This window comes from Aegilops tauschii, chromosome 7, assembly GCF_002575655.3.
Source record: "Aegilops tauschii subsp. strangulata cultivar AL8/78 chromosome 7, Aet v6.0, whole genome shotgun sequence".
Classification (NCBI taxonomy): Eukaryota; Viridiplantae; Streptophyta; class Magnoliopsida; order Poales; family Poaceae; genus Aegilops; species Aegilops tauschii.
In genome coordinates this window covers 106,806,625-106,827,563 of record NC_053041.3, presented here as the reverse complement: position 1 = coordinate 106,827,563, position 20,939 = coordinate 106,806,625, and the positions used below count along the sequence as shown (strand labels likewise).

The window sequence follows — 20,939 nt, the reverse complement described above, 5'->3', positions numbered from 1 at the left end:
AGAGACAGACACCCGCTAGCCACCTTATGCAACTAGTGCATGTCAGTCGGTGGAACCTGTCTCACGTAAGTGTACGTGTAAGGTCGGTCCGTGCCGCTTCATCCCAGGATGCCGCCGAATCAAGATAAGACTAGTAACGGTAAGTAAATTGACAAAATCGACGCCCACAACTACTTTGTGTTCTACTCGTGCATAGAAACTACGCATAGACCTAGCTCATGATGCCACTGTTGGGTAACGTAGCAGAAATTCAAAATTTTCTACGCATCACCAAGATCAATCTATGGAGTAATCTAGCAACGAGGGGAAGGAGTGCATCTACATACCCTTGTAGATCGCGAGCGGAAGCGTTCAAGAGAACGGGGTTGATGGAGTCGTACTCGTCGTGATCCAAATCACCGGTGATCCTAGCGCCGAACGGACGGCACCTCCGCGTTCAACACACGTACGGAGCAGCGACGTCTCCTCCTTCTTGATCCAGCAAGGGGGGAGGAGAGGTTGATGGAGATCCAGCAGCACGACGGCGTGGTGGTGGAAGTAGCGGGATCCCGGCAGGGCTTCGCCAAGCGCAAGCGGGGAGGAAGAGGTGTCACGGGAGGGAGAGGGAGGCGCCAGGGCCTAGATCTTGCTGCCCTCCCTCCCCGCACTATATATAGGGCCAAGGGAGAGGGGGGCGCAGCCTTGGCCCTTCCTCCAAGGAAGGGTGCGGCCAGGGAGGAGTCCATCCTCCCCAAGGCACCTCGGAGGTGCCTTCCCCCTTTAGGACTCTCCCTTTCCCTTATCTCTTGGCGCATGGGCCTCTTGGGGCTGGTGCCCTTGGCCCATATAGGCCAAGGCGCACACCCCTACAGCCCATGTGGCCCCCCGGGGCTGGTGGACCACCGGACCCCTTTCGGCACTCCCGGTACAATACCGATAAAGTGCGAAACTTTTCCGGCGACCAAAATAAGACTTCCCATATATAAATCTTTACCTCCGGACCATTCCAGAACTCCTCGTGACGTCCGGGATCTCATCCGGGACTCCGAACAACTTTTGGGTTACCGCATACTAATATCTCTATAACCCTAGCGTCACCGAACCTTAAGTGTGTAGACCCTACGGGTTCGGGAGACATGCATACATGACCGAGACGACTCTTCGGTCAATAACCAACAGCGGGATCTGGATACCCATGTTGGCTCCCACATGCTCCTCGATGATCTCATCGGATGAACCACGATGTCGAGGATTCAATCAATCCCGTATACAATTCCCTTTGTCTATCGGTATGTTACTTGCCCGAGATTCGATCGTCGGTATCCCGATACCTTGTTCAATCTCGTTCCCGGCAAGTCTCTTTACTCGTTCCGTAACACATCATCCCGTGATCAACTCCTTGGTCACATTGTGCACATTATGATGATGTCCTACCGAGTGGGCCCAGAGATACCTCTCCGTTTACACGGAGTGACAAATCCCAGTCTCGATTCGTGCCAACCCAACAGACACTTTCGGAGATACCTGTAGTGCACCTTTATAGCCACCCAGTTACGTTGTGACGTTTGGTACACCCAAAGCATTCCTACGGTATCCGGGAGTTGCACAATCTCATGGTCTAAGGAAATGATACTTGACATTAGAAAAGCACTTAGCAAACGAACTACATGATCTTGTGCTAGGCTTAGGATTGGGTCTTGTCCATCACATCATTCTCCTAATGATGTGATCCCGTTATCAACGACATCCAATGTCCATGGTCAGGAAACCGTAACCATCTATTGATCAACGAGCTAGTCAATTAGAGGCTTACTAGGGACATGGTGTTGTCTATGTATCCACACATGTATCTGAGTTTCCTATCAATACAATTTTAGCATGGATAATAAACGATTATCATGAACAAGGAAATATAATAATAACCAATTTATTATTGCCTCTAGGGCATATTTCCAACAACGACTCAATGGCCTGACACTCAATCACTGTTACTGGGAGAGTCTATGAGGCCGTGTAGTCATCATAAGCTTCATTCTCACGGAGGCGAACAATACAATTCTCGTAGTGTACAATCATGTCAACGATCGTCATACCATAGTCAAGATGAAGGTGCAGGCTGGAGTTCAGACTCTCACTCCTCTGATTACTGCGCATACCAAAGGAAAAACCCACCAGACAAATATGATGCAGCCCAAAGCGTCCTCTTCCTGTACATCCTATGGAGCCATGTTTTCGTTCTTTTCTTCTGCCATTTGCGCACAAACGCGGTCCATCTCTCCTCAAAAACCTTATATGTAGTGGCATAGTACAATAATGCCCTGAACTCCTTCAATGACTTGTGGTTGAGGTGTTTCTGCATATTCTTTTCAATATGCCATGAACATAGACGATGCCACACGTCAGAAAGCACCTTCCTGATAGCCCTTATCATCGCTGCATCTCCATCGGTAATTACAGATTTGGGCCTCTTCTGACAGTTAGCTTTCAAGAACGTGTTAAGCAACCAAACATATGTAGCCTCAGTCTCGTCCGAAACAATGGCGCAGGCGAATACCGTAGTGCAACGGTGGTTGTTCAGACCCACAAAAGGGATGAACGGCATTCCATACCTGTTCATCTTGTATGTGTTGTCGAAGACGACAACATCACCATAGTCTAGATAATCCCGGCGTGACTGCGAATCACACCAGAACAGGTTTTGGAGCCTGCCTTCAGCGTCAACTGTGTGCTCAAAGAAGAAGTCTGGATCTCTGTCCTTTCTGGTCAACATGATTCCTATGGAAGTATCAGCATCACCTTGTGCAAGCAATTTCATCTTCTCCCTATAGCACATGTTATACAGCTTTGTCCTCTGAAACGGTGACTTTGCATAGGACCCATACCTGCTAACAACGTTGTCAAAAATGATATGTTTTCTTATCCCAGCTCCAGCCATAGCTAAGATCTCAGCTCTCTCAAATGCTTTGATCTGATTATGAGATCGGAGGAAAGGGACTTCGTCCGGTCGTGCAAGAGTGTGGCTGTGATCATCGGAGAAACTGCTGACATACCACAGATTGAGCTTTTTATCAAGCTTAACTGTCAAATGGGCTTCGCATAAGAATCGACTCTCCGGTCTAAGCCTGCGGGTCCGGCCTTCCATGGTACAGAACTTGGCCTGTCGTTTTCCTGCGGCGGAACAGAGATACCTCCTCAAGCGCACAGTCCTTGCGCGATCCTTTGAATGTTTTAGCGAGTCCTTCCTGATGCTGAACCCACGTTCTCTCGCGTGCTTGTTGTAGAACGTGTACACCTCGTCTAATGACCTGAATGTCTTTACCATCACTGCCCAATGCCTATCAAGTGACTCTTGCTGATATTCATCATAGGACATATCAAGGTCAAACTGATCATCATCGCTGTGCTCATCGTTCCCGCTAGGACCATCAATACCTCCCTGCAAAATATGACATATAACCTTGCATGTCAATCTGTTCTTGTATTGTTACTAACCATAAATAATGTAAAGAACTTACTTGGCAACCGCTCCCACTACGAGATGCATCGACCTCGCTCTCGGCATTGTCATCATCTATATTATTACGCTCATTGTCACCATTAGCATTTATCTGTGCAAATGTAAAGTAAAATAAGTGGTCATACAATTTTAATGTCAACCATTGCCCTACAATTTTTTCAACATACCTGGCTCACACTATCTGCATAAAATTGTTCATCTATATCATATTCCTCATCGTCATCATTGCCATGTAGTTGTACAAATTTAAAAGGACATGTAAGTGTCAAATAACTAGTTTCTATTCAATATGTTTTGGTCAACATTGAAGGCACTTACATTACCACTGTACGATTCATCCTGACTCATATAGTTGTCTCCGGGAGGTTGGTTCGCATTTAATGACGAGGATCCATTATCGCTACCGGAATCATCACTGGCGTATCCGGTTACTTGCTCCATCTATGCACATACAGATAAGGTGTGAGATCAATGCCAACATTCCACAACATCATCGCGAATACAGTAAATTCGTCAACAGTGACATGACTATGTGGCATGCATACAAATTTGAACATACAAAATCATTATGAGGTCATTAAGAGGTCACTACTCTCCTCTCTAATTTAGCTAAGTAGGGAATCATTTTGCATAAAAAATGCAATGGCCAAATCAAAAAGAAAAAAAAGAGCCAGAGAACCTATTGTGCGCCGTCGAGGGGTCCTCGCCTGGGGTCGACGCTGATGCACTGCTGCCACCCACGTCGTGGAGGGCGCGTACCAGGACAGAACGTTGACGCGGGAGCGCTGGGCGTTTCACCGGCGACACGGCGTGTGCGTGAATACGGACGCCGTCGGTGCTCGCGACTAGACGGGCACGTCGGGGTCGACGTCGTGACGGCGGTGGACCACGGCGGCGTTGATGCCGCTAGGGTTTCCTAGGCGGGGACGGGGTGTCGGTTTCACGCGACACCGATGATACGGCGCGTGGGTGACTACGGTCGCCGCCCGACGTCGTGGCGGCGGTGGACCACGGCGCCGTTGATGCCGCTAGGATTTCGTACGCGGGGATGGGGTGTCGGGGTGGGGCGTCGTTTTTTTTTCCTTTCCCGATCGCACTACCGAACCGCACGGTATGCGTACGAAGCGGGCGTACGGGCCGGGACGTACACGGGCGGCCGGCCCTACGACGGACGGCGGGTACACAAATACACAATTTAGTATGGACACCCCTTCTACGTTTATTTTGGGGGGGGGGGGGGGGGGGGGTCGGTTTGTACCGAAGTACTTCTCCTTGTTTTGTTGCTGGAGCAGACGGGGTTCTGGATCAGCGTGCTGCTCACCATCCTCGGTTACCTCCTGTTATTTCTCGAGGTCCACTTCATGGGCTACGCCTACTGCGTCGTCTACGCCGTCTGGGTCCTCGTCTACGTCTACCGTGACGGCCTCCCCCATAACGGCGACGACGATGATGACGAGTCCCCATGTGCCACCGCCTCCTACGTCTTCGTTGCCTGACCAACGGACCAACCAGCAAAACCGTCGCCATCCCCTGCATTGATTTTTGTATGGACCTTGCCCTTGCAAGCTCAGTCTGCCCGACTGCTGAACGTTGAGATTAACTTATTTGACATTTTATTATTGTAGGAGTAGGAAAGAAAGCATAAAAGGAGATAAAAACAGGTTAACCAAACAATAAAACAAGCAAAAGAACTCTGGAACTGTTCGTGCAGATGAAATTTTCATTCACTCTGAGTCTCTGACCTCTTGGAAGAAACCTATGTACTCCTTCCGTCCGAAAAAACTTGTCCCTCAAATGGATGTATCTAATACTAAGTTAGTGCTAGTACATCCATTTGAGGAACAAGCTTGGGACAAGCTTTTTGGAACGGAGGGAGTACTTCCTATGAAAATAAACTTCAATGCAAATCCATTCATGTAGGTCATGCGCCTTTTCTATTCTTGAGTTTTTAGGAGTAATTGCTCAAAACCACCACATTCGTGGCTAGAGTATTGTAAAATGTCATTTTTGTCAAAAATCACAAAAAACCACCACTTCTGCGTCAAGTGAATAACAAAGTGCACTAAACGGGCTGCAAGCCGCGACTAACTGGATAACTAACAGGGATGGCCCACCTGTCGGGTACATGTGGCGCGGGCAAACTGTTGTGCGGAGACGGACGTTGGCACTAGATCTTCTTCCTCCCACACCCTTTCCCCCATCCTCGATGGAACCACCGCGGAAGGGAGGGGGTTGGGCTGCTGGAATCCCACGACGGCGACTGGTGGTCGCTGCAGTCCACAAGCAGCGATGCGCGCACTAGCTACACCACTGACACCTGGCGAACCGCACGAGGGGCGCTGGACAGCACCACGCCCGGCCGGCACCAAGACCGGTGTAGCGGTAGTGAGCAGCGACGGCGCAAGCAGAAGCAACAACACAGGCATTGGGCAGCAGCGACGCAAGCAGAAGAAGCAACACATGCAGCAGGCAACAACGGCGGCGGGCGGCGGCAAACAGCAACAGAGGGCGGCGGCGGCAAGCAGCATCAACGGCACATGCAGCGGCAGCGGCGGCGGGCAGCCACGGCCGGCCACCACCACGGTGGGCCCTGCCATGGCCGGCCACCATCATCGTCATTACACAAAGAGGACTTGGTTGCTTTTTAAAAGAAACTAACAGGGACTTGATTTTTTTTTTAAGTTACAGGGACCCAATTGTTTTTTTTAAGTCCAGCGGTGACAACCGTCTGGCTGCGACTGTTTTCCCTTGCCACGTGGCTCCGACAGGTAGGCCCTGGATGTCAGTTTTTCTGTTATTCGTGGCTCGAACCTTGTTTAGTGCATTTTGTTATTCACTTGACGTAGAAGTGGTGGTCTTTTGTGATTTTTGATAAAAATGATAGTTTTGAAGTACTCTAGCCATGAATGTGGTGGTTTTGAACAATTTACTCAGTTTTTATAGACCTACAAATCAAGAAGGCAACTGGGGATATCTTAAGAAAGTATAGTTTAGGAAAAGTTGATGTAAACTCTATGATGTCTTAGGGCATGTACAATGATGATATTTTAGTGATGCCACGTCGGATAAAAAAAACACATGAAACTTGTTGTATCCCACATTGGATAATAGTGAAAAAGATTTGGATAGCTTTGGCCTACCGTTTGTACCCCAACTTGAGCATCGCCCCGAGAAGCTCCAAATCCACCCATTGGACTTGGACCCTGATCTGGATCCAAACATGACCGAAGAGGAGAGAGGAGGAGACGGGAAATGAGAGTGAGAGCTCGGGTTTGTGCGGATGGGTCAGGACAAGCCGACATGGCAGACATGTCTGAACATGCTCACATAATTCAATATCCGGCCAACATTTGGGATGAGTTTGAGGAGATCAGGGCAGTTCAGATAAAATGGGTGGCTTCAGTGAGAATTTTTCCGGATGGTGTCCATACAATTCGACTGGACAAACGAGGTGGCTATGAGGACGACGACCGGAGATGCTCTGATGGTACGTAACTGGTTTTTCAACTTCAGTTTTGGATGGCCATCGGAACTGGAATGTTGGTTGATGCTTATATTCAAAGAATGGGAGTCGTAGAATTTTAGATTTTGTCGCTCTCAATACGCAATTTGGCAGGACACGTGAGCGCGTGATAAACCCGAGCTGACCTGTAAAACGGGACCAACAGCGCTGCCGTGCGTGTGGCAGAACTCCCAGCCAACCCCAACCCGCACAAGTCGCGAGGCCCGCGTCTCCGTGTCCCCCACCCCAACCGAGTCGCGATCTCCCCCACACAAAAACAGAGCACCCGCACAGAAAAGCAGAGACCCGCACGCATCGTTGGTCCAGCTCCCCTTCCCTCCCGCAGTTCCACCCCCGCCTCCGAGTCCGGCGACCGCAAGCAACCCAGCCGGCGACCGCAGCGAGCGAGCGAGCGCGATGGGGCTGTGCTCGTGCTGCTGCCGTTGCCTGGAGATCCTGTGCGCCATCCTCCTCCCGCCCCTCGGCGTCTGCCTCCGCCACGGCTGCTGCTCCGTACGCCACCAATTTTACCTCGCCATTCCCCTCCTCAACCCCCTCCCTTTCTTGGCCGGCTAATCACCATGTCTCTCCTCCTCGTTTCTGCGGCAGATGGAGTTCTGGATCAGCGTGCTGCTCACCATCCTCGGCTACCTCCCCGGCGTCCTCTACGCCGCCTACGTCATCTGCTCCGTCGACCCCGACCGCGTCCGCCGCCGCGACGACGACTACATCTACGTCGCCTGAGCAGCACTCCTCCCCTCCCCCGCCGTGTGGTCTTTCTATGGGATTAGGTTAGTGGAATGAACCAGCCCTGCTCCTGCCCCCTGTATATGTACATTTTGGACGGGTTATATATAGTACCTGAAATTGGATCCAGATTTGCTGGTACCGTGGATTGCAGTTACCGCTTACTTGCCTGATTCAGCTGTGGTTGTTGGTTTATGAGTATTTCATCTGGGTTCATTTCAACTTTGCTGTGATGATAATACTTTGATATAACAAATTCCATCCTAGATCCATTTCAGAAAACCTTGAGTTCCGACAAATTGATTCATGAGCTAGAGGATCAGGCTTCCTATAAGCTCTTAGATGTGCATGTGAACTGAACAAGGTATCATTGATCAAAGTGAGAGATACAACTAAGCCCTAGTGTTTCATCTAGTAGCACAACACAGAGTGGCACATGATTTTCCTAGGATCACACAGATGCCTTCGCAAATCGTGAGAACCTTGATCTGTTGTCATTCATAAGAACCTCTGGGTTTCCTTCTTCAACCTAAATTTGGAGGAAATGGAGTTAGATACTATTCTAACAAGGTGAGCGAAGGGCATTTCTAATGATTTGAACATAGTATAACCACGCTGCTGCAGATGTCCAATGAAGGGCATCTGATTCACGTTGCCGTTTGTTCATTTCTGTGAAGCATTTTGTTGCATCCAGATTTTGACTCTTCAGGTATATATCATCACTAAGAGGTTACAAAAGAATAATGGCATGACTTACCAGTTTGCCTTGATCAAGAACTAGAATATTGTCCATCTTCATCACAGTTGAAATGCGATGGGCTATTGTGAGGACCGTCATGCCCTTGCATTCAGCAGAAATAGTATTCTGTAACAGGAATGCTGTCTGATTGTCAACATTGGCTGTGCACTCATCAAGGCAAAGTACCTGTAGAATCATAAGCAAGTTTAACTTCTTTGAGCAACTACGCGGCACGCAACTTAATATCATAAGCTTTTGCTGCTGATGAAACTTGCAGAATGTTTGAAAAGACCAACATAGTATAGATACCTTTGATGATTTTAGGATAGCACGGGCAAGACATAGGAGTTGTCGCTGGCCTACTGAAAAGGATCCACCACTTTCTTTAACATGGATATCAAGTCCTCCTATCGATTCTATCTCTGCCTTCATATGGCATTTTTCAAGAGCTTCCCATATCCTGATATCTGTTGTTATACCGAAAGGGTCTAGGTTTTCCCTGTTTGTCAACTTAAAATTAGAATGCTGGACATAGGTTTCTCTGTTTAGTTCTCTAAATGTCCAACCCAATGCCCACAAAATTGTAGAAGCCAGAGAAGAGAGAAATAAGAGCAACTAATAGTTTACCTCAAAGAACCATCAAACAAAAACGGACTCTGGGGTACTACTGCAAAATGTCCACGAAGATCTCGGACAGCAACTTTGGCCACATCAAAACCGTCTACTAAGATGCGACCATTGCAGATTGGAGTTAAACGGAAAAGTGCATTCAGTATACTGGATTTTCCTGCTCCGGTCCTTCCTATTATTCCAACCTAATAAACCAGGGCAGTTTAATGGTAGTTTTCTGAATGACTCAATAAGAATGTGCAGACAGTTACCATACCTGCATGCCAGATTCAATATGGAATGATATTTCATTCAAAGCCGGTGGTAGATCCGCTTTGTACCTTAGAGTTACATGCTCAAACTCAATCTTCCCTTCTGTTGGCCAACTTCTATCAGGAGATTCTGATCCCTGGAGTTCTTCTTGAGGTATACCGACATACTGCAAGCATTGTTGAATTATTAGAGGAAAATATGCTTGTCACTAACAGGCAGAATATTTCTTGGCTTTTTACCTCAACAACCCTCTCAACAGAGATCATTTCCTTTTCTGTCTCTGTAAAAGTGGTTAAGAAGCTATTCAACAGTGATACAACAGGTGCTGCATATGATAACGCCAGGCCAACCTGCAGTGTATTTTCTCTATCTTAAATTCTATATAGTTCAAACATACCAATATTTTCAACAGGAACAGAAATGTAAAAAAATGAGCCTAGATTGGTAATTTCTTCCCTGTCATACTTACCAGTCCAGGTGTACCAAACTTAACAGGAGAGTTGCTATGGAAGCCAACAACGGAAATCACGGCGATGAACAAAATGATCAACCCTGCCAACAACTAAAGTGATCTGCTAGTTAATACATTGACTGCGCAATAGGCCTTACTAATAGAGAAAGATTCATGGTTTCATAACAGAAGACGAAGTTACTATCCCTTGACAAAGAATTATACCTGGAGTCTTAATGAGAGCCACAGACTAGCAGTAAGCTCAGAGTAGGATGTGTTCTGATATAGTGTCAGTTGTTGGATGAACCTCTCTAAGAAAAAACCCTGTGTATTTTACCGTCAGTATCTTGAACAGATCACATCAACAAAAGTCACTCACGCTTTAAAGTTTTAACAGCTTGGTTCAAATGAAGGTAAAGGCTCTGGTATCCTTCATATAATTGTCAATAGTCTTGATGTAATTAACATACCTCCTTTTGGAATGCTCTTATCGTTGATGAACCATCAAGTGTCTCTGTAAAAGATGAATAGATAGGTGAACGAGCAACACTGTCAAGCCGTCTTACTTCACGTGATGTCGACCTGTAATAGAACTGCACAGAATGTTAATTTGTTTCTCCAAAAGTAGAGCATATGTACAGTGCGAAAGAATCAGATTCCACACTGTAAATGTATTTAGGCTAACAAGATGAGTTATACACTACACATGAGCTCCTTACAGTCTGTTTTCAGTTTTGTGGAAGGCTCTCCTGAAACGATGTTATGCAGTACAACTTTGTGGTTGATACCATAAGTGCCAATCAGTTCTTTTTTTTTGCGGGGTAAGTGCCAATCAGTTTACACTACATAACATTATTCGAACATTCTCAATGCATGTTATATATCAGTTTATTACTACATAACATGCATTGAGAATGTTCGAATAATGAATTTTAAAAAATTGGAAGAATGTGAATGACCAAAGCCTTAGTGAAGAAAAGCACAAACTAAGGAAATGGATAACAGTACCTGCACTTTGCTGTAGATAAGCCAGAGAGGGACTAAGATGAGTAGAAATGTAACCTGTGTGGGAACGTTCATGAGTTACAAGCTAAGTGAATTGGTTTATTTGAATATAATGTTGGCCCACATTAGAATTATAGTAAAACTATTGCGTATTTACCTGTGAATAACACAAAACAACAAGGGTGCCAAGTAAGCCGAAGAAGTTGGCCACAAATATATTGAGAATAAATGGAAGAGAATCATCAACAGTGTAGAGGTCTGACGATAATCTGGAAGTTCAAAGTTCATCAAGGGTGTTTCTGTATTGCAGAGTTTGCTGAAGATTCCTGGCATACTAACCTATTCAGTATTCGGCCACTGGGATTTTGGTCGAAAAAAGAAACCGGGGCACCGATTAGACTGCCAAGAAGATCAGCATGTATCTGAATTGCTGCACACAGACCGCCATATGCAAAAGAAAATGCCCTTCCCAATGTGAAAAAGGAGTTGATTATGCCAAACCCAGCAAGGATAGTCTACAGAGATCAAAATCTTGAATCAGCATAAATGCACATCAGATCTTATTTATTTCACACACTGCCTTCCGTCCTGAGTGACCAGATATAGATAACATGTTTATGATAATAACTGTTCAAATTCAGTAGACTTAGATAGAGAGCACTCTTACCAGATAAAATCTTGTGTTATTGGTGCCTGAGCTGCTATCCACCCAGTAAGTCAACCAAAGATCATTGCCATTACGAGATGCTTGCATTAAGAATGCACTCACAAATATCAGAAATACCATTGACCACCCTGCAAGTGTTGCGTATTTTCTGTAGAAATAATCATTTCGGATTAGCTGTAGTAGGAAGTTTAAGAAGCTTCCACTATTCAATGCAGTAAATCAACAATATTGCAAAACAACTCACTTGTACACAATTATCTCAACCTTGCCTTCTTTCCTGCCCTCTGCTTCAGTCTGATCTCTTTGTTCCTCCTGATCAACCACTGAACCATTGTCAAGCACATCTTTAGTGTTGAATTCAGAGGTGCTTGGTCCTTTATTTTTTTGTGAACTTGTTGCTGAGACAGCAGATGAACTATCTGGATTAGATATTTTTGAATATGGAGTTGCCAAGAAACTGTCCAATGTCCCGAACCATTTGACAAATCCATTAGCCATGACCACGATCATATCTGCAGCATAAATGGCCTGAAGAAAAAAGGAAACGTTGTTGTTGTTTTAGTGGAAGCTATCTTCATTTTCTTGCTATCAAATTAAATGCTCATTTCATGCATTTAGAAACAACATGCTACAATCTGTTTTGGTCAGATCAAAAAATGATTACCTGGAGATTGTGGGTGCTTAATAATTGTGTTTTTCGCTTCATTTGCGGTCCCATAATGGCTTTTTCGAGGATCCATGAAGCAACCTCTGAGTCAACTGCACTAAGTATATCATCAAACAAGTATACATCAGAGTCATGATACAAAGCCCTGCAAGTATACGATCACGTTGTTAGTACAAAAACTTTGGACTTTCCAGTCTCAACTGCACAATCTTTTTAATATGACCTTGCCAATGCTAGACGTGCTCTCTGTCCACCCGATAAGTTGAGACCTTTCTCTCCAATATGTGACATATCTCCCCCAATCATTGTTGAGATGTCAACATCAAGGGTACATGCTTGTATTACTTCTTCATATCTGCATAAATGCTCCAACACAGAATAATAATTAAAATAAGGCACAATAAACACCTGGTAATTCAGCTTTTAAGAAAAATAATAAAAAAGCACCACAGTTAGCAGAACAAGTGATTCTTATTGGTAAAGCTAACAATTTAATAATCTACCTCCTTGTGTCAAATCCTTTTCCAAGCAAAATGTTATCCCGTAAAGACCCAGATAATATCCAAGGTACCTACAAAAACCAATGAAAAATTTAAGTTTTATGCAGTTCAACTGCGAATCTTAAGCCATCTCTAAATCATAAAGTACAACCTGTGGTACATATGCAATTGAACCACATGAGTTAATAGAACCACTGATGACAGACATCTCTCCAATAATAGAGTTCAGCAAAGATGACTTGCCTGAACCAACCTGCAAATGAACATAATGTTATTATTTTTCCAATTAACAGAAAACAACTGCAATAGCCACAACACTCTACAAAAGTGGTTATTTTAAATCCTCTTGGCAAATTAAGGTGCTTAATAGAAAGCCTTGTGAAAGTTCCCTATCCAACTATCAGTATCCAAATGAAACGCAAATTTGCATTATAGAAGTGTGAGAGAACCGATGAAGCTGGAGAAAAAAAAAGTGTGGCAATGAACATTTAAGAAGGTTTCACTGGTAATAGTATTGCAAATTCAAATATGATTTTCAGCCAGTAATACAGTATCACCAAGGTATTCTTTCACCAACTAAAAGAGAAATATTCAAAGATAGTAGGATAATTATACAATTTTAAAAATCACCTCGCCTACGATTGCAATGAAGAGGCCTTTCTGTAGCTGCAGAGATATGTCTCTGAGAATTATTTGGGGCTCAACAGTGGAGGTACTAGACCAAGAACAACATAGGTTCCTGATTATAACAGTTGTGGGATCATAGATTGTTTCAGTATTTCTGTTGAAGTCATCCTTTACAATGTCACTTGAGATAGTCAACTCGGAAGAGCAATGCTCTGGAGTAGACAAATAGTTGTGCAATCTTCTGCTAGAGATAACAGACTGCAATACCAGAGAATACAGATAAGGTTGCGGTGGTAGAGATGCATCTGGCGTTACAATAGCAGATGGAGATCATCTAACTTACATCAATCATCCCATTAATAACCCATGGCAATGAGTTTAAGGGAGATATTAATGTGTTGAAGAGTGCGACACAAGTGAAGACCTGTAAGAAGGAATCCATGTATGGAGTTTTTGTCACACCCCGAGACCCGAGGGCATGTTTCAAACATATAATTCAAGATATTGCTTTACCGTGGCGGCATCCAGTGAGTGGCCCATTATTGCAAATATGGAAAAGGTGAAAAGGGAGAACAATGTTGGCGTGGTTGCCCAGAAATAGACACACCATGCATCCAGATATTTTCGAGTCTGTCAGGAAAAGAAGCACCTGTGAGTTCCAGTGCCAAAAATGCAACTTGATAGAAATTTTAAAATTGCTAACAAGCAACTGCACACCGCAAGATGCTTCACTTCTAGTTCTCTTCTTTTATTCAAGCGTTGAGTGAATAGTTTGTCCCAGCTGTACATCTTCACTGTTCTAATGTGTGCTAAGAGTTCTCCTGCACAACTTATCCTGTCCACAGAAAAATAGCAACAGACATTTTTGCACAATTACTCAAACTATTTTTTCCATTCCTATTATTCAATTAAGACAATAGTTTCTTTGTTCCACGATAGTAAGAGAGGAGTATCTTATCTCACCTCTCATCTTTTTGCTTCATCATTTTTTGTGTGGCAGTAGCAATCCTTGTAGAAATCCATTTGTTCACTGTATAATATGGCAGTGTTTTGATGACATAATTTGAACATAAATCTTGAAGTAATGATTAAGAAAGGCCTAGCATGACGTGATGCAATATTTATGGAATCATGGCTGCTTTAAGATGCACATTTTTATGTGTTAGCGCTAGCATAGGAGCATGTATCTGTCAATGCCCCAGATAAGGAGACATGGATGAAGTAAGAGGCCGAAGAATGATCTACAAGTTACATAAAAACATGGGATTTATGACCTGGCAAGTCTCTCGAGATATACGGAAACCTAGTTCACATTAAACAATTAGAAAAATAGCAATACCTGGTATCAGTATGATTGTTATTGCAAGTCCAGATAGAAATGCATAATTGACTTGTGTATATAGTAGGTAAAGAGCAAGTCCAATCTGCAATGGGAAGCTAGCCAAGCACCAAAGCGTGCAATTCTGCAATTAATTAAGGCGGCACAAGCATACAATTTAAGTCCGTAATAGCCAAGAATCAGTAACGAAATACCTCCAAGCATCGTGAAGATTGTTACATATGTTTACTGTGCGGTCAACATCAACAGACATGAAGGTCTGAATCTCTCCTTCAGAAAACCTAGAACGCTCAGATAGACTGAGGCATAGACACTGTTTTTTTAAGGCGCATACAAATTGAAAAGGGACAAAGGTAAGTCAAGTAATGTTTGAATGATGCTTCAAGTCTATCGGAAGTTGTTACAAAATTCCCTGTTGATTTGTAAGAACAAAAAAACACTCTACAGCAGCAGCCAGCAACAGAAGATACGCTACAACTATTGTACAATCTCACAAGATTGGTCTAAACAAACATGAGCTATCATACAAACTACTCACTGGATCCATACGAACATCTTGTCCTAGATGACGATTCCTATTGTTCTTGGGAAGTGAATAGTAGCCAAGATGCATACGAACATCTTAGTAATATCTCCTCACAACCAGTTTAATTAACTATTGTACAATGCAAGCAGACTGCAATATTCTTTGCTTATTTTTTTCTTTTTGACAGAATTACAGTAGGCATACCTTCCGGTAAACTATTCCCATCATGCTTGATCGCAACATCAACTTGAGCTTTGCAAGACGAAAGGAGTACTGGGTATCTAAAAATGACCTAGCAAACGGTGAAACAGAAATTGAATAAAGTTAATTACTAATGAGATTTGAGAAGATGCACAAGTGGTTAATCATCTGGAAATAATTGTTCAGCATTTATGTCATTTTATTGTTTAGTATGGTCATTACGACAAGTAAAAACCACATTCATAATACCACAAGAGGTCAGAAATTATAACTGGTGAAGTGATCTTTATTATCATACTTATTCCATTCAGGACGAAACCAATTTAGCTAAAGCAGCAGTAAAATGAACATGTGACCCCAGTACAAGTGTACGGCATGATGCAGCATTCTTCAGACGATAACATGAGAAGACCACAATGCCTACCACATAACCTGTCCGTCAGTGAGTAAAAGGCTTACGCAGTTTACAACTTTTAAACTGAACGTTTATTTCGTTGGAATTAAAGGCATACTGTGGATCTCAATAAATTCAATACATAAAATGGACTCATCACTTTCTGCTAAAAGAAAGACTCATCACTCTTGTTGAAGTATCAAAAATAAAATTTTCATCTTCATAAACTGTGACTATGTTACCACAATTTTCACCTATAACTCATCAGTGTCTAAGACTCGGTTAAAAACAATATGTCTACACTTCCAAATTTAAAGAAAAAACTAAAATGGACCCAACACTCGAGAAGAAGTATCGAAATAAAAAATTCATTTTCATAAATTGTGAATATTTTTGCTGCAAAATTCACTTGTAGCTCATCAGTATCTAAGACTGAGTTAAGAATAATGTGGCTAGCTAGACTACGAAAATGCACAATTAATTTGTGGTGAGAAGATTTACTTGATAATCGAAGTCAATCCTAGGGAAATGGCAATAATATATCCATCCATGCCAACGGAACCTGACGAAAGAAATGTTGATAAATACCAGAAGATGTAGCTTGGTTCATTTACATGGCTAAAAAGCACAAATAAACCAGTATAATGTATGCTACTTTGATAAGAAACATTATTCAGATACCCTGTTGTTTAATACATGTTGTAGTTTAATTATTGATGAATCCCAACATATTATGCAGTGCTTCTACAAGGATCCTAAGAACTACTTCTAAAAAGCTTGTGAGAATATTTGCTGATTGTCTTTGGTTTTTGAGCTATACATGTGAAGCAAACTAATGAAACACTCTGTATAGTGCAAGTTTTAGAGCCAGAGGAACATGGCAGTTATTATCCTTAGAAATTTTTAGTGGAAAGCCTTGTAGATTTTTAGGAAACAACACCTTCTTGAATAAGCTTTATGAACTTGTTGAGTAGCAGTGGGCTTACAAAACTGATACTGTCATTTATCACCTGCACGAACGGAAATTATGATAATGTATTAGAAAACAAAACAATCTGTGAATGTAGGGTTCATTCTAAGCAATAATTTTGCCAGCATTCATTGAACAAGATAGAAATTATTAACCAAGAATATCAACCTCCTTTTTGTGAACTGCTAGCAATATATTAATCATAAAGCTGTCTGTCACAGGACACGTATCAAATTAATAAAATCCATCCCAGCATTTAGTACATGGAGTTTTCGATAGCAACATGATAATCCTTTTTTTTGGTAACTTGGTTAATCTGGTCATTTATGCAACATGGCTATATAAGAGGGATGCAGAAAGAGATCATGTACTTCTGTGTCATAAATCCCTCGCCCTTTTTAATAAAATTACAACCCCAAACAACTAATTCATATATACGACATAAATTTACTCAGCTGATCTATAATAATTTTAAAAATGTACCTTTAGTATGCCCAAACGTAAGTAGGACCATCCATAAGCGTAAAACATAGCTCTAAGTAGAGAAGAATCAGCACGGTATTTTTGATGTTCAGCAGTCCAGGAAGACAGAAGTTTGTCATAACAGGAAGTAGTTCTGAGCTCAGCGGGTAAATCAAGTAGATCTGTGAAGTCAAGTTGTCTTCTGATACCAATGTCCATCATTGGATTAACAGACTTAAAAGTCAACAGTTCCCAGGCATTGTGCTGCTTATTTACCTGAGAGGACAGGACATAAAGCATAGAGAAACTCAGAACCTAACTATGTAATTTGGTTAATAGAAGCGAAATACCAGTGTCCAAATTACAAATAATCAAGTAGCAGGAACATTTTTTTTCATTCACCAAAGGTTTACATTAACATATTGGCATGGTTTTAGAGGAACATGTTTGCAGGTGTGGATTATAGGATGGCATAACCTTAATATTGATTCAACTATTCCTGCCATGTTTGCAATTGTCAGTTGGAGTTTTCAGCTGTTTGGGGTTGACACCTGCACCCAATACAGGGATGCCATTTGTATCGCACAAATCAAACAAAGATGCCATATATTTTTGACAAGAAAAGTTAACATTAACTTGAAAATTATGCATTTATAACATAAGAAATTGCACACATCCTGAATGTACAACAGGAACTCAAAAAGGGATTACAAAAACGTCATACCAAGTTTGCATTTTCAGCCTCAGAATTTTCATTGTTCGGAATGAGGGGAGCTTCGATAGAGTTAACTTCTCTGAAAGAGAACAACACAGCACACAGCTTTACATGAATTGTGAGGAACACAGCTCAGTATGATTTATAACGATGAATAACAACACAGGGTTTGTTATTCAACAGAGTAGCTAGGTTGCTGTGCTTGGCAAAAGAATTGTCTAGCGTGCCTAGGTTAAAGTTAAATAGAGGATGCAGCCTGCATGGATCCAAAACAAATTACAGTTGTAGTTTGACTTTGCCTCATTTAGCAACGACGCACATAAAATAGAGCATGATAAGATTAAAATAAAGCACAAGAGCGTACTATTCAGAATGACTAAGCATAAGTTATTTATACATGATATACCAATGACTTAGGTTGCATTTTATGATAAGCAACATGCTTGCTCGAAGTACAACTCCTAATACTTAAAAGATAAAAACCGATTTAAGCATTAATAAAAACAATAATGTGTTGTAGGTGATTTACAACCAGTTACCTTTTGTTGCATAATTTTTGTATTGCAGTTATCACAATAAGAAAAAGTCCAAATGTAATTGATGCAGAGAATGAGACGATCTCTGTAACATATGCCATTGCCTGTAATGAACACCAAAACAGAGCATAAACTAGATGCTTCTTCGTGTGTAGCTGCCATTTCATGTCAATTTATATGCAACTTGCAGTAGCATGCCAGCTAAAGAAACAGTGGAATGGACAGAGAAGTTATAGGTTATCATAATACAGCAGAAAATCGTAGAGAGGAGTGTCATAACTCGTATCCATAACAAAGAAGCATCACTCAAAGGGAAGAAAAGACGGCAGATTGTGTGTAAAATGGAATACCTTCATTTCTGTAAGCGTGTATTGCAAATGAGGTATCTCTAGAAGAATCTTCAACATCCAGCAGATGCATATGATTGGGTTGCATAGTATTTCGGACCAAGGGCCATTGGCAGAGATAAGAACAGCTACCTATTCAAAGGACAGACTATAATGGCCGGCTGGAAAGGAAGAGCATGATTATTGTAATGACCTCTTACCCATGCAAGAAACTGCGAGCACCTGAAGAATGATTCGTGGTTTGGGACATCTATCCCTTCAATTTTCTTCTTTACAAGCACAATTATTCCAAGCAGAGAAAGGCAGGCTGCAAAGCTAGGTATGGCGAACACAAACAACTTCTCTGGTAAACGTCTCCTGGCGTTCTGAAGCAGTGAGTGAAATTATATAATTGTTAAAAGAAAATGGCAAAAAGTAATAGCAGTGTATAAAATTAAATAACAATGCTAATTGCAGTCTAATTAACTATCGTTGCAAACATGGCATATTTGATGATTAAACTTCTGCAACATTTAAGCAACTCTCAGTTCTCCACTTATTCAAACAGGACATATTTGTTCTCCACTAGAAACATCAAACAGATCATTAGCAAGAATCTTTGAGTTCAGCATTCCAATTGGTAGAACAACCAACCGGCAACAAAGACCTTCAGCGAGTTCTGAAATACTACATGCAAGTTGCATAGTACCCGAAGGTAGACCTAGCAATTCATCCTTCAGCATATTGTTAACTGAACCCCTGTTTCAACCTAGATTAGTATAAGTACATAAATGCTCTGCCTATAAGAAATAGCTGCCAGCATCCGACTGTCCTATAATTTGCAAACAGACAATAACACCTTGAGAATGACAGGTCCCGCAAATAATCATATATGTTGTCTCTGTCACTAGTTAACTGTCTTCGTGCTTTCAGACATCCTCAAACTCCGGAGGCCAAATTGCAAGCAAACTGAACTAAACTTGTAAGCGATTTTGCTCGGTGCTGCGATGCCTCCCCAGTAAGTAATAAGTTGGTGCCATCAACCATGTATCCACTATAAGTGTCGATTAAGATATACTACTATTTACTTTGATACGAACTAAGTAACCAGAGCATTTAATCAGTTCTGAACCCAATCGGACCAGTACCTCGGTTCTGGACGCGCTCCTCTTGGCGATGAAGAGCGCCAGGACGGCGACCGCGGCGACCACATTCCCCCCGAGCCCCAGCACCGTGCGACGCGGAGGAAAATTAAGGAACCGCAAAGCCAAAAGGACGATCTCTGATCATCACAAAGCGAACCGCAGAGCCACCCGCACAACGAAGAACAAGGAAAAAGGATATAAATCCGCGAAGCACGGAGCGAAACGCCTCCCGTCCCAGACCTGCAGAAACCGCCGCCGCGTCCTGATCAACAACGCGCGCATTCGAAAAAGGGGGAAATCCGGCGCGTGCGAGGGGTTTAGGAGCCGTACCGTGGGATCGCCGGGGCAGAGGAAATCCATGGCGGCGGCGGGGATCGGCGCGCGGGTGCGAGATTCGGCCCGGCGGCGAGCGGGGAGCCGGGGACCACGCTAGCGAGGGAGGAGGGAGAGACCCTCGAGCGTGCCGTCGTCCTCGCCGTCCTCGCGCGCATTCCTCTTCGCCCCTCCCCCTCCTCTTGACGAGTGAGTGCGCCGTGGAGCGAGGGGTTTTGGTGCAACTTTGCCGTCGCCGTCTTCCACCGCTGAGCGGCCGGGCCACATCGAGCGGGGGACCCACATGTCATGGCTGGTGAAAAGTGGCTTAATCTTTTCTGGGGGAAAAAGATGAAAGAGAGAAAGCCGCGGCCGCACTAGCACGACGCGAATGGCGTGCGCGCACGCACGACGCACCGGGCACGCGGACGCCGGTGTCCGCTCTGCGAGAGTGGGTGGGCTTTTTGTCAGCTTTTTGCCTTTTGGGCTTTGGATCCATCCTTTGCCTCTCTCTCATTTCCCTCAAAGAAAAAACTAGTCTCTAGATTCTCAAAAAAAAAACTAGTCTCTCATGTGTTGCCCACTAGATTCTCAAAAAAAAAGTGTTGCCCACTAGTAGATGCACACTTTCTCACAAGCGTCGGAGCTATACCTCGCCTATTGCGATATAACACCATCCCGCCAGAAGGGTTTTCGTCGTGACTGGGTCTGGGTTGGCTCAGTAACATGC

At 43.3% G+C, this 20,939-nt stretch overlaps 3 protein-coding genes across 8 annotated transcripts; 1 reads left to right on the top strand and 2 right to left on the bottom strand.

Annotated features, from left to right (window-relative positions):
• Positions 1–1,980: 1,980 nt before the first annotated feature.
• Positions 1,981–3,937, bottom strand: LOC109736511 (protein FAR1-RELATED SEQUENCE 5-like). Its single transcript, XM_020295724.1, has 5 exons — positions 3,815–3,937; positions 3,495–3,587; positions 3,168–3,415; positions 2,244–3,017; positions 1,981–2,125 (listed from the first exon to the last, which is right to left on the bottom strand). Exons 1-5 carry the CDS (start codon positions 3,935–3,937, stop codon positions 1,981–1,983), a joined length of 1,383 nt encoding a protein of 460 aa, XP_020151313.1.
• A 3,283-nt stretch (positions 3,938–7,220) lies between these two features.
• LOC109736508 (hydrophobic protein OSR8) lies at positions 7,221–7,946 on the top strand. The gene is made up of 2 exons (XM_020295721.3): positions 7,221–7,511; positions 7,608–7,946. The coding sequence occupies exons 1-2, from the start codon at positions 7,416–7,418 to the stop codon at positions 7,740–7,742; spliced, it is 231 nt and encodes a 76-aa protein (XP_020151310.1). The 5' UTR covers positions 7,221–7,415; the 3' UTR covers positions 7,743–7,946.
• A 41-nt stretch (positions 7,947–7,987) lies between these two features.
• On the bottom strand, positions 7,988–20,464 carry LOC109736507 (ABC transporter C family member 13). 6 transcript variants are annotated; one of them, XM_020295719.4, is made up of 36 exons: positions 20,228–20,464; positions 20,097–20,137; positions 19,901–19,985; positions 18,974–19,138; positions 18,777–18,905; positions 18,430–18,530; positions 17,900–17,969; positions 17,197–17,451; positions 16,684–16,753; positions 16,245–16,305; positions 15,353–15,440; positions 14,817–14,935; positions 14,623–14,720; positions 14,247–14,313; positions 14,001–14,118; positions 13,797–13,913; positions 13,627–13,707; positions 13,287–13,541; positions 12,808–12,909; positions 12,660–12,727; positions 12,380–12,511; positions 12,154–12,301; positions 11,734–12,017; positions 11,490–11,637; positions 11,162–11,337; positions 10,980–11,091; positions 10,826–10,879; positions 10,288–10,410; positions 10,043–10,141; positions 9,836–9,928; positions 9,606–9,716; positions 9,371–9,532; positions 9,112–9,299; positions 8,794–8,983; positions 8,503–8,670; positions 7,988–8,274 (listed from the first exon to the last, which is right to left on the bottom strand). In XM_020295719.4, exons 1-36 carry the CDS (start codon positions 20,255–20,257, stop codon positions 8,197–8,199), a joined length of 4,386 nt encoding a protein of 1,461 aa, XP_020151308.1. In that variant the 5' UTR covers positions 20,258–20,464; the 3' UTR covers positions 7,988–8,196. The 6 variants fall into 6 exon arrangements, with proteins under 6 accessions (XP_020151308.1, XP_045087208.1, XP_040252394.1 ...); XM_045231273.2 differs by having other exon boundaries at positions 18,777–18,901; positions 20,228–20,417; XM_040396460.3 differs by having other exon boundaries at positions 18,996–19,138; positions 20,228–20,410.
• Positions 20,465–20,939: the final 475 nt, after the last annotated feature.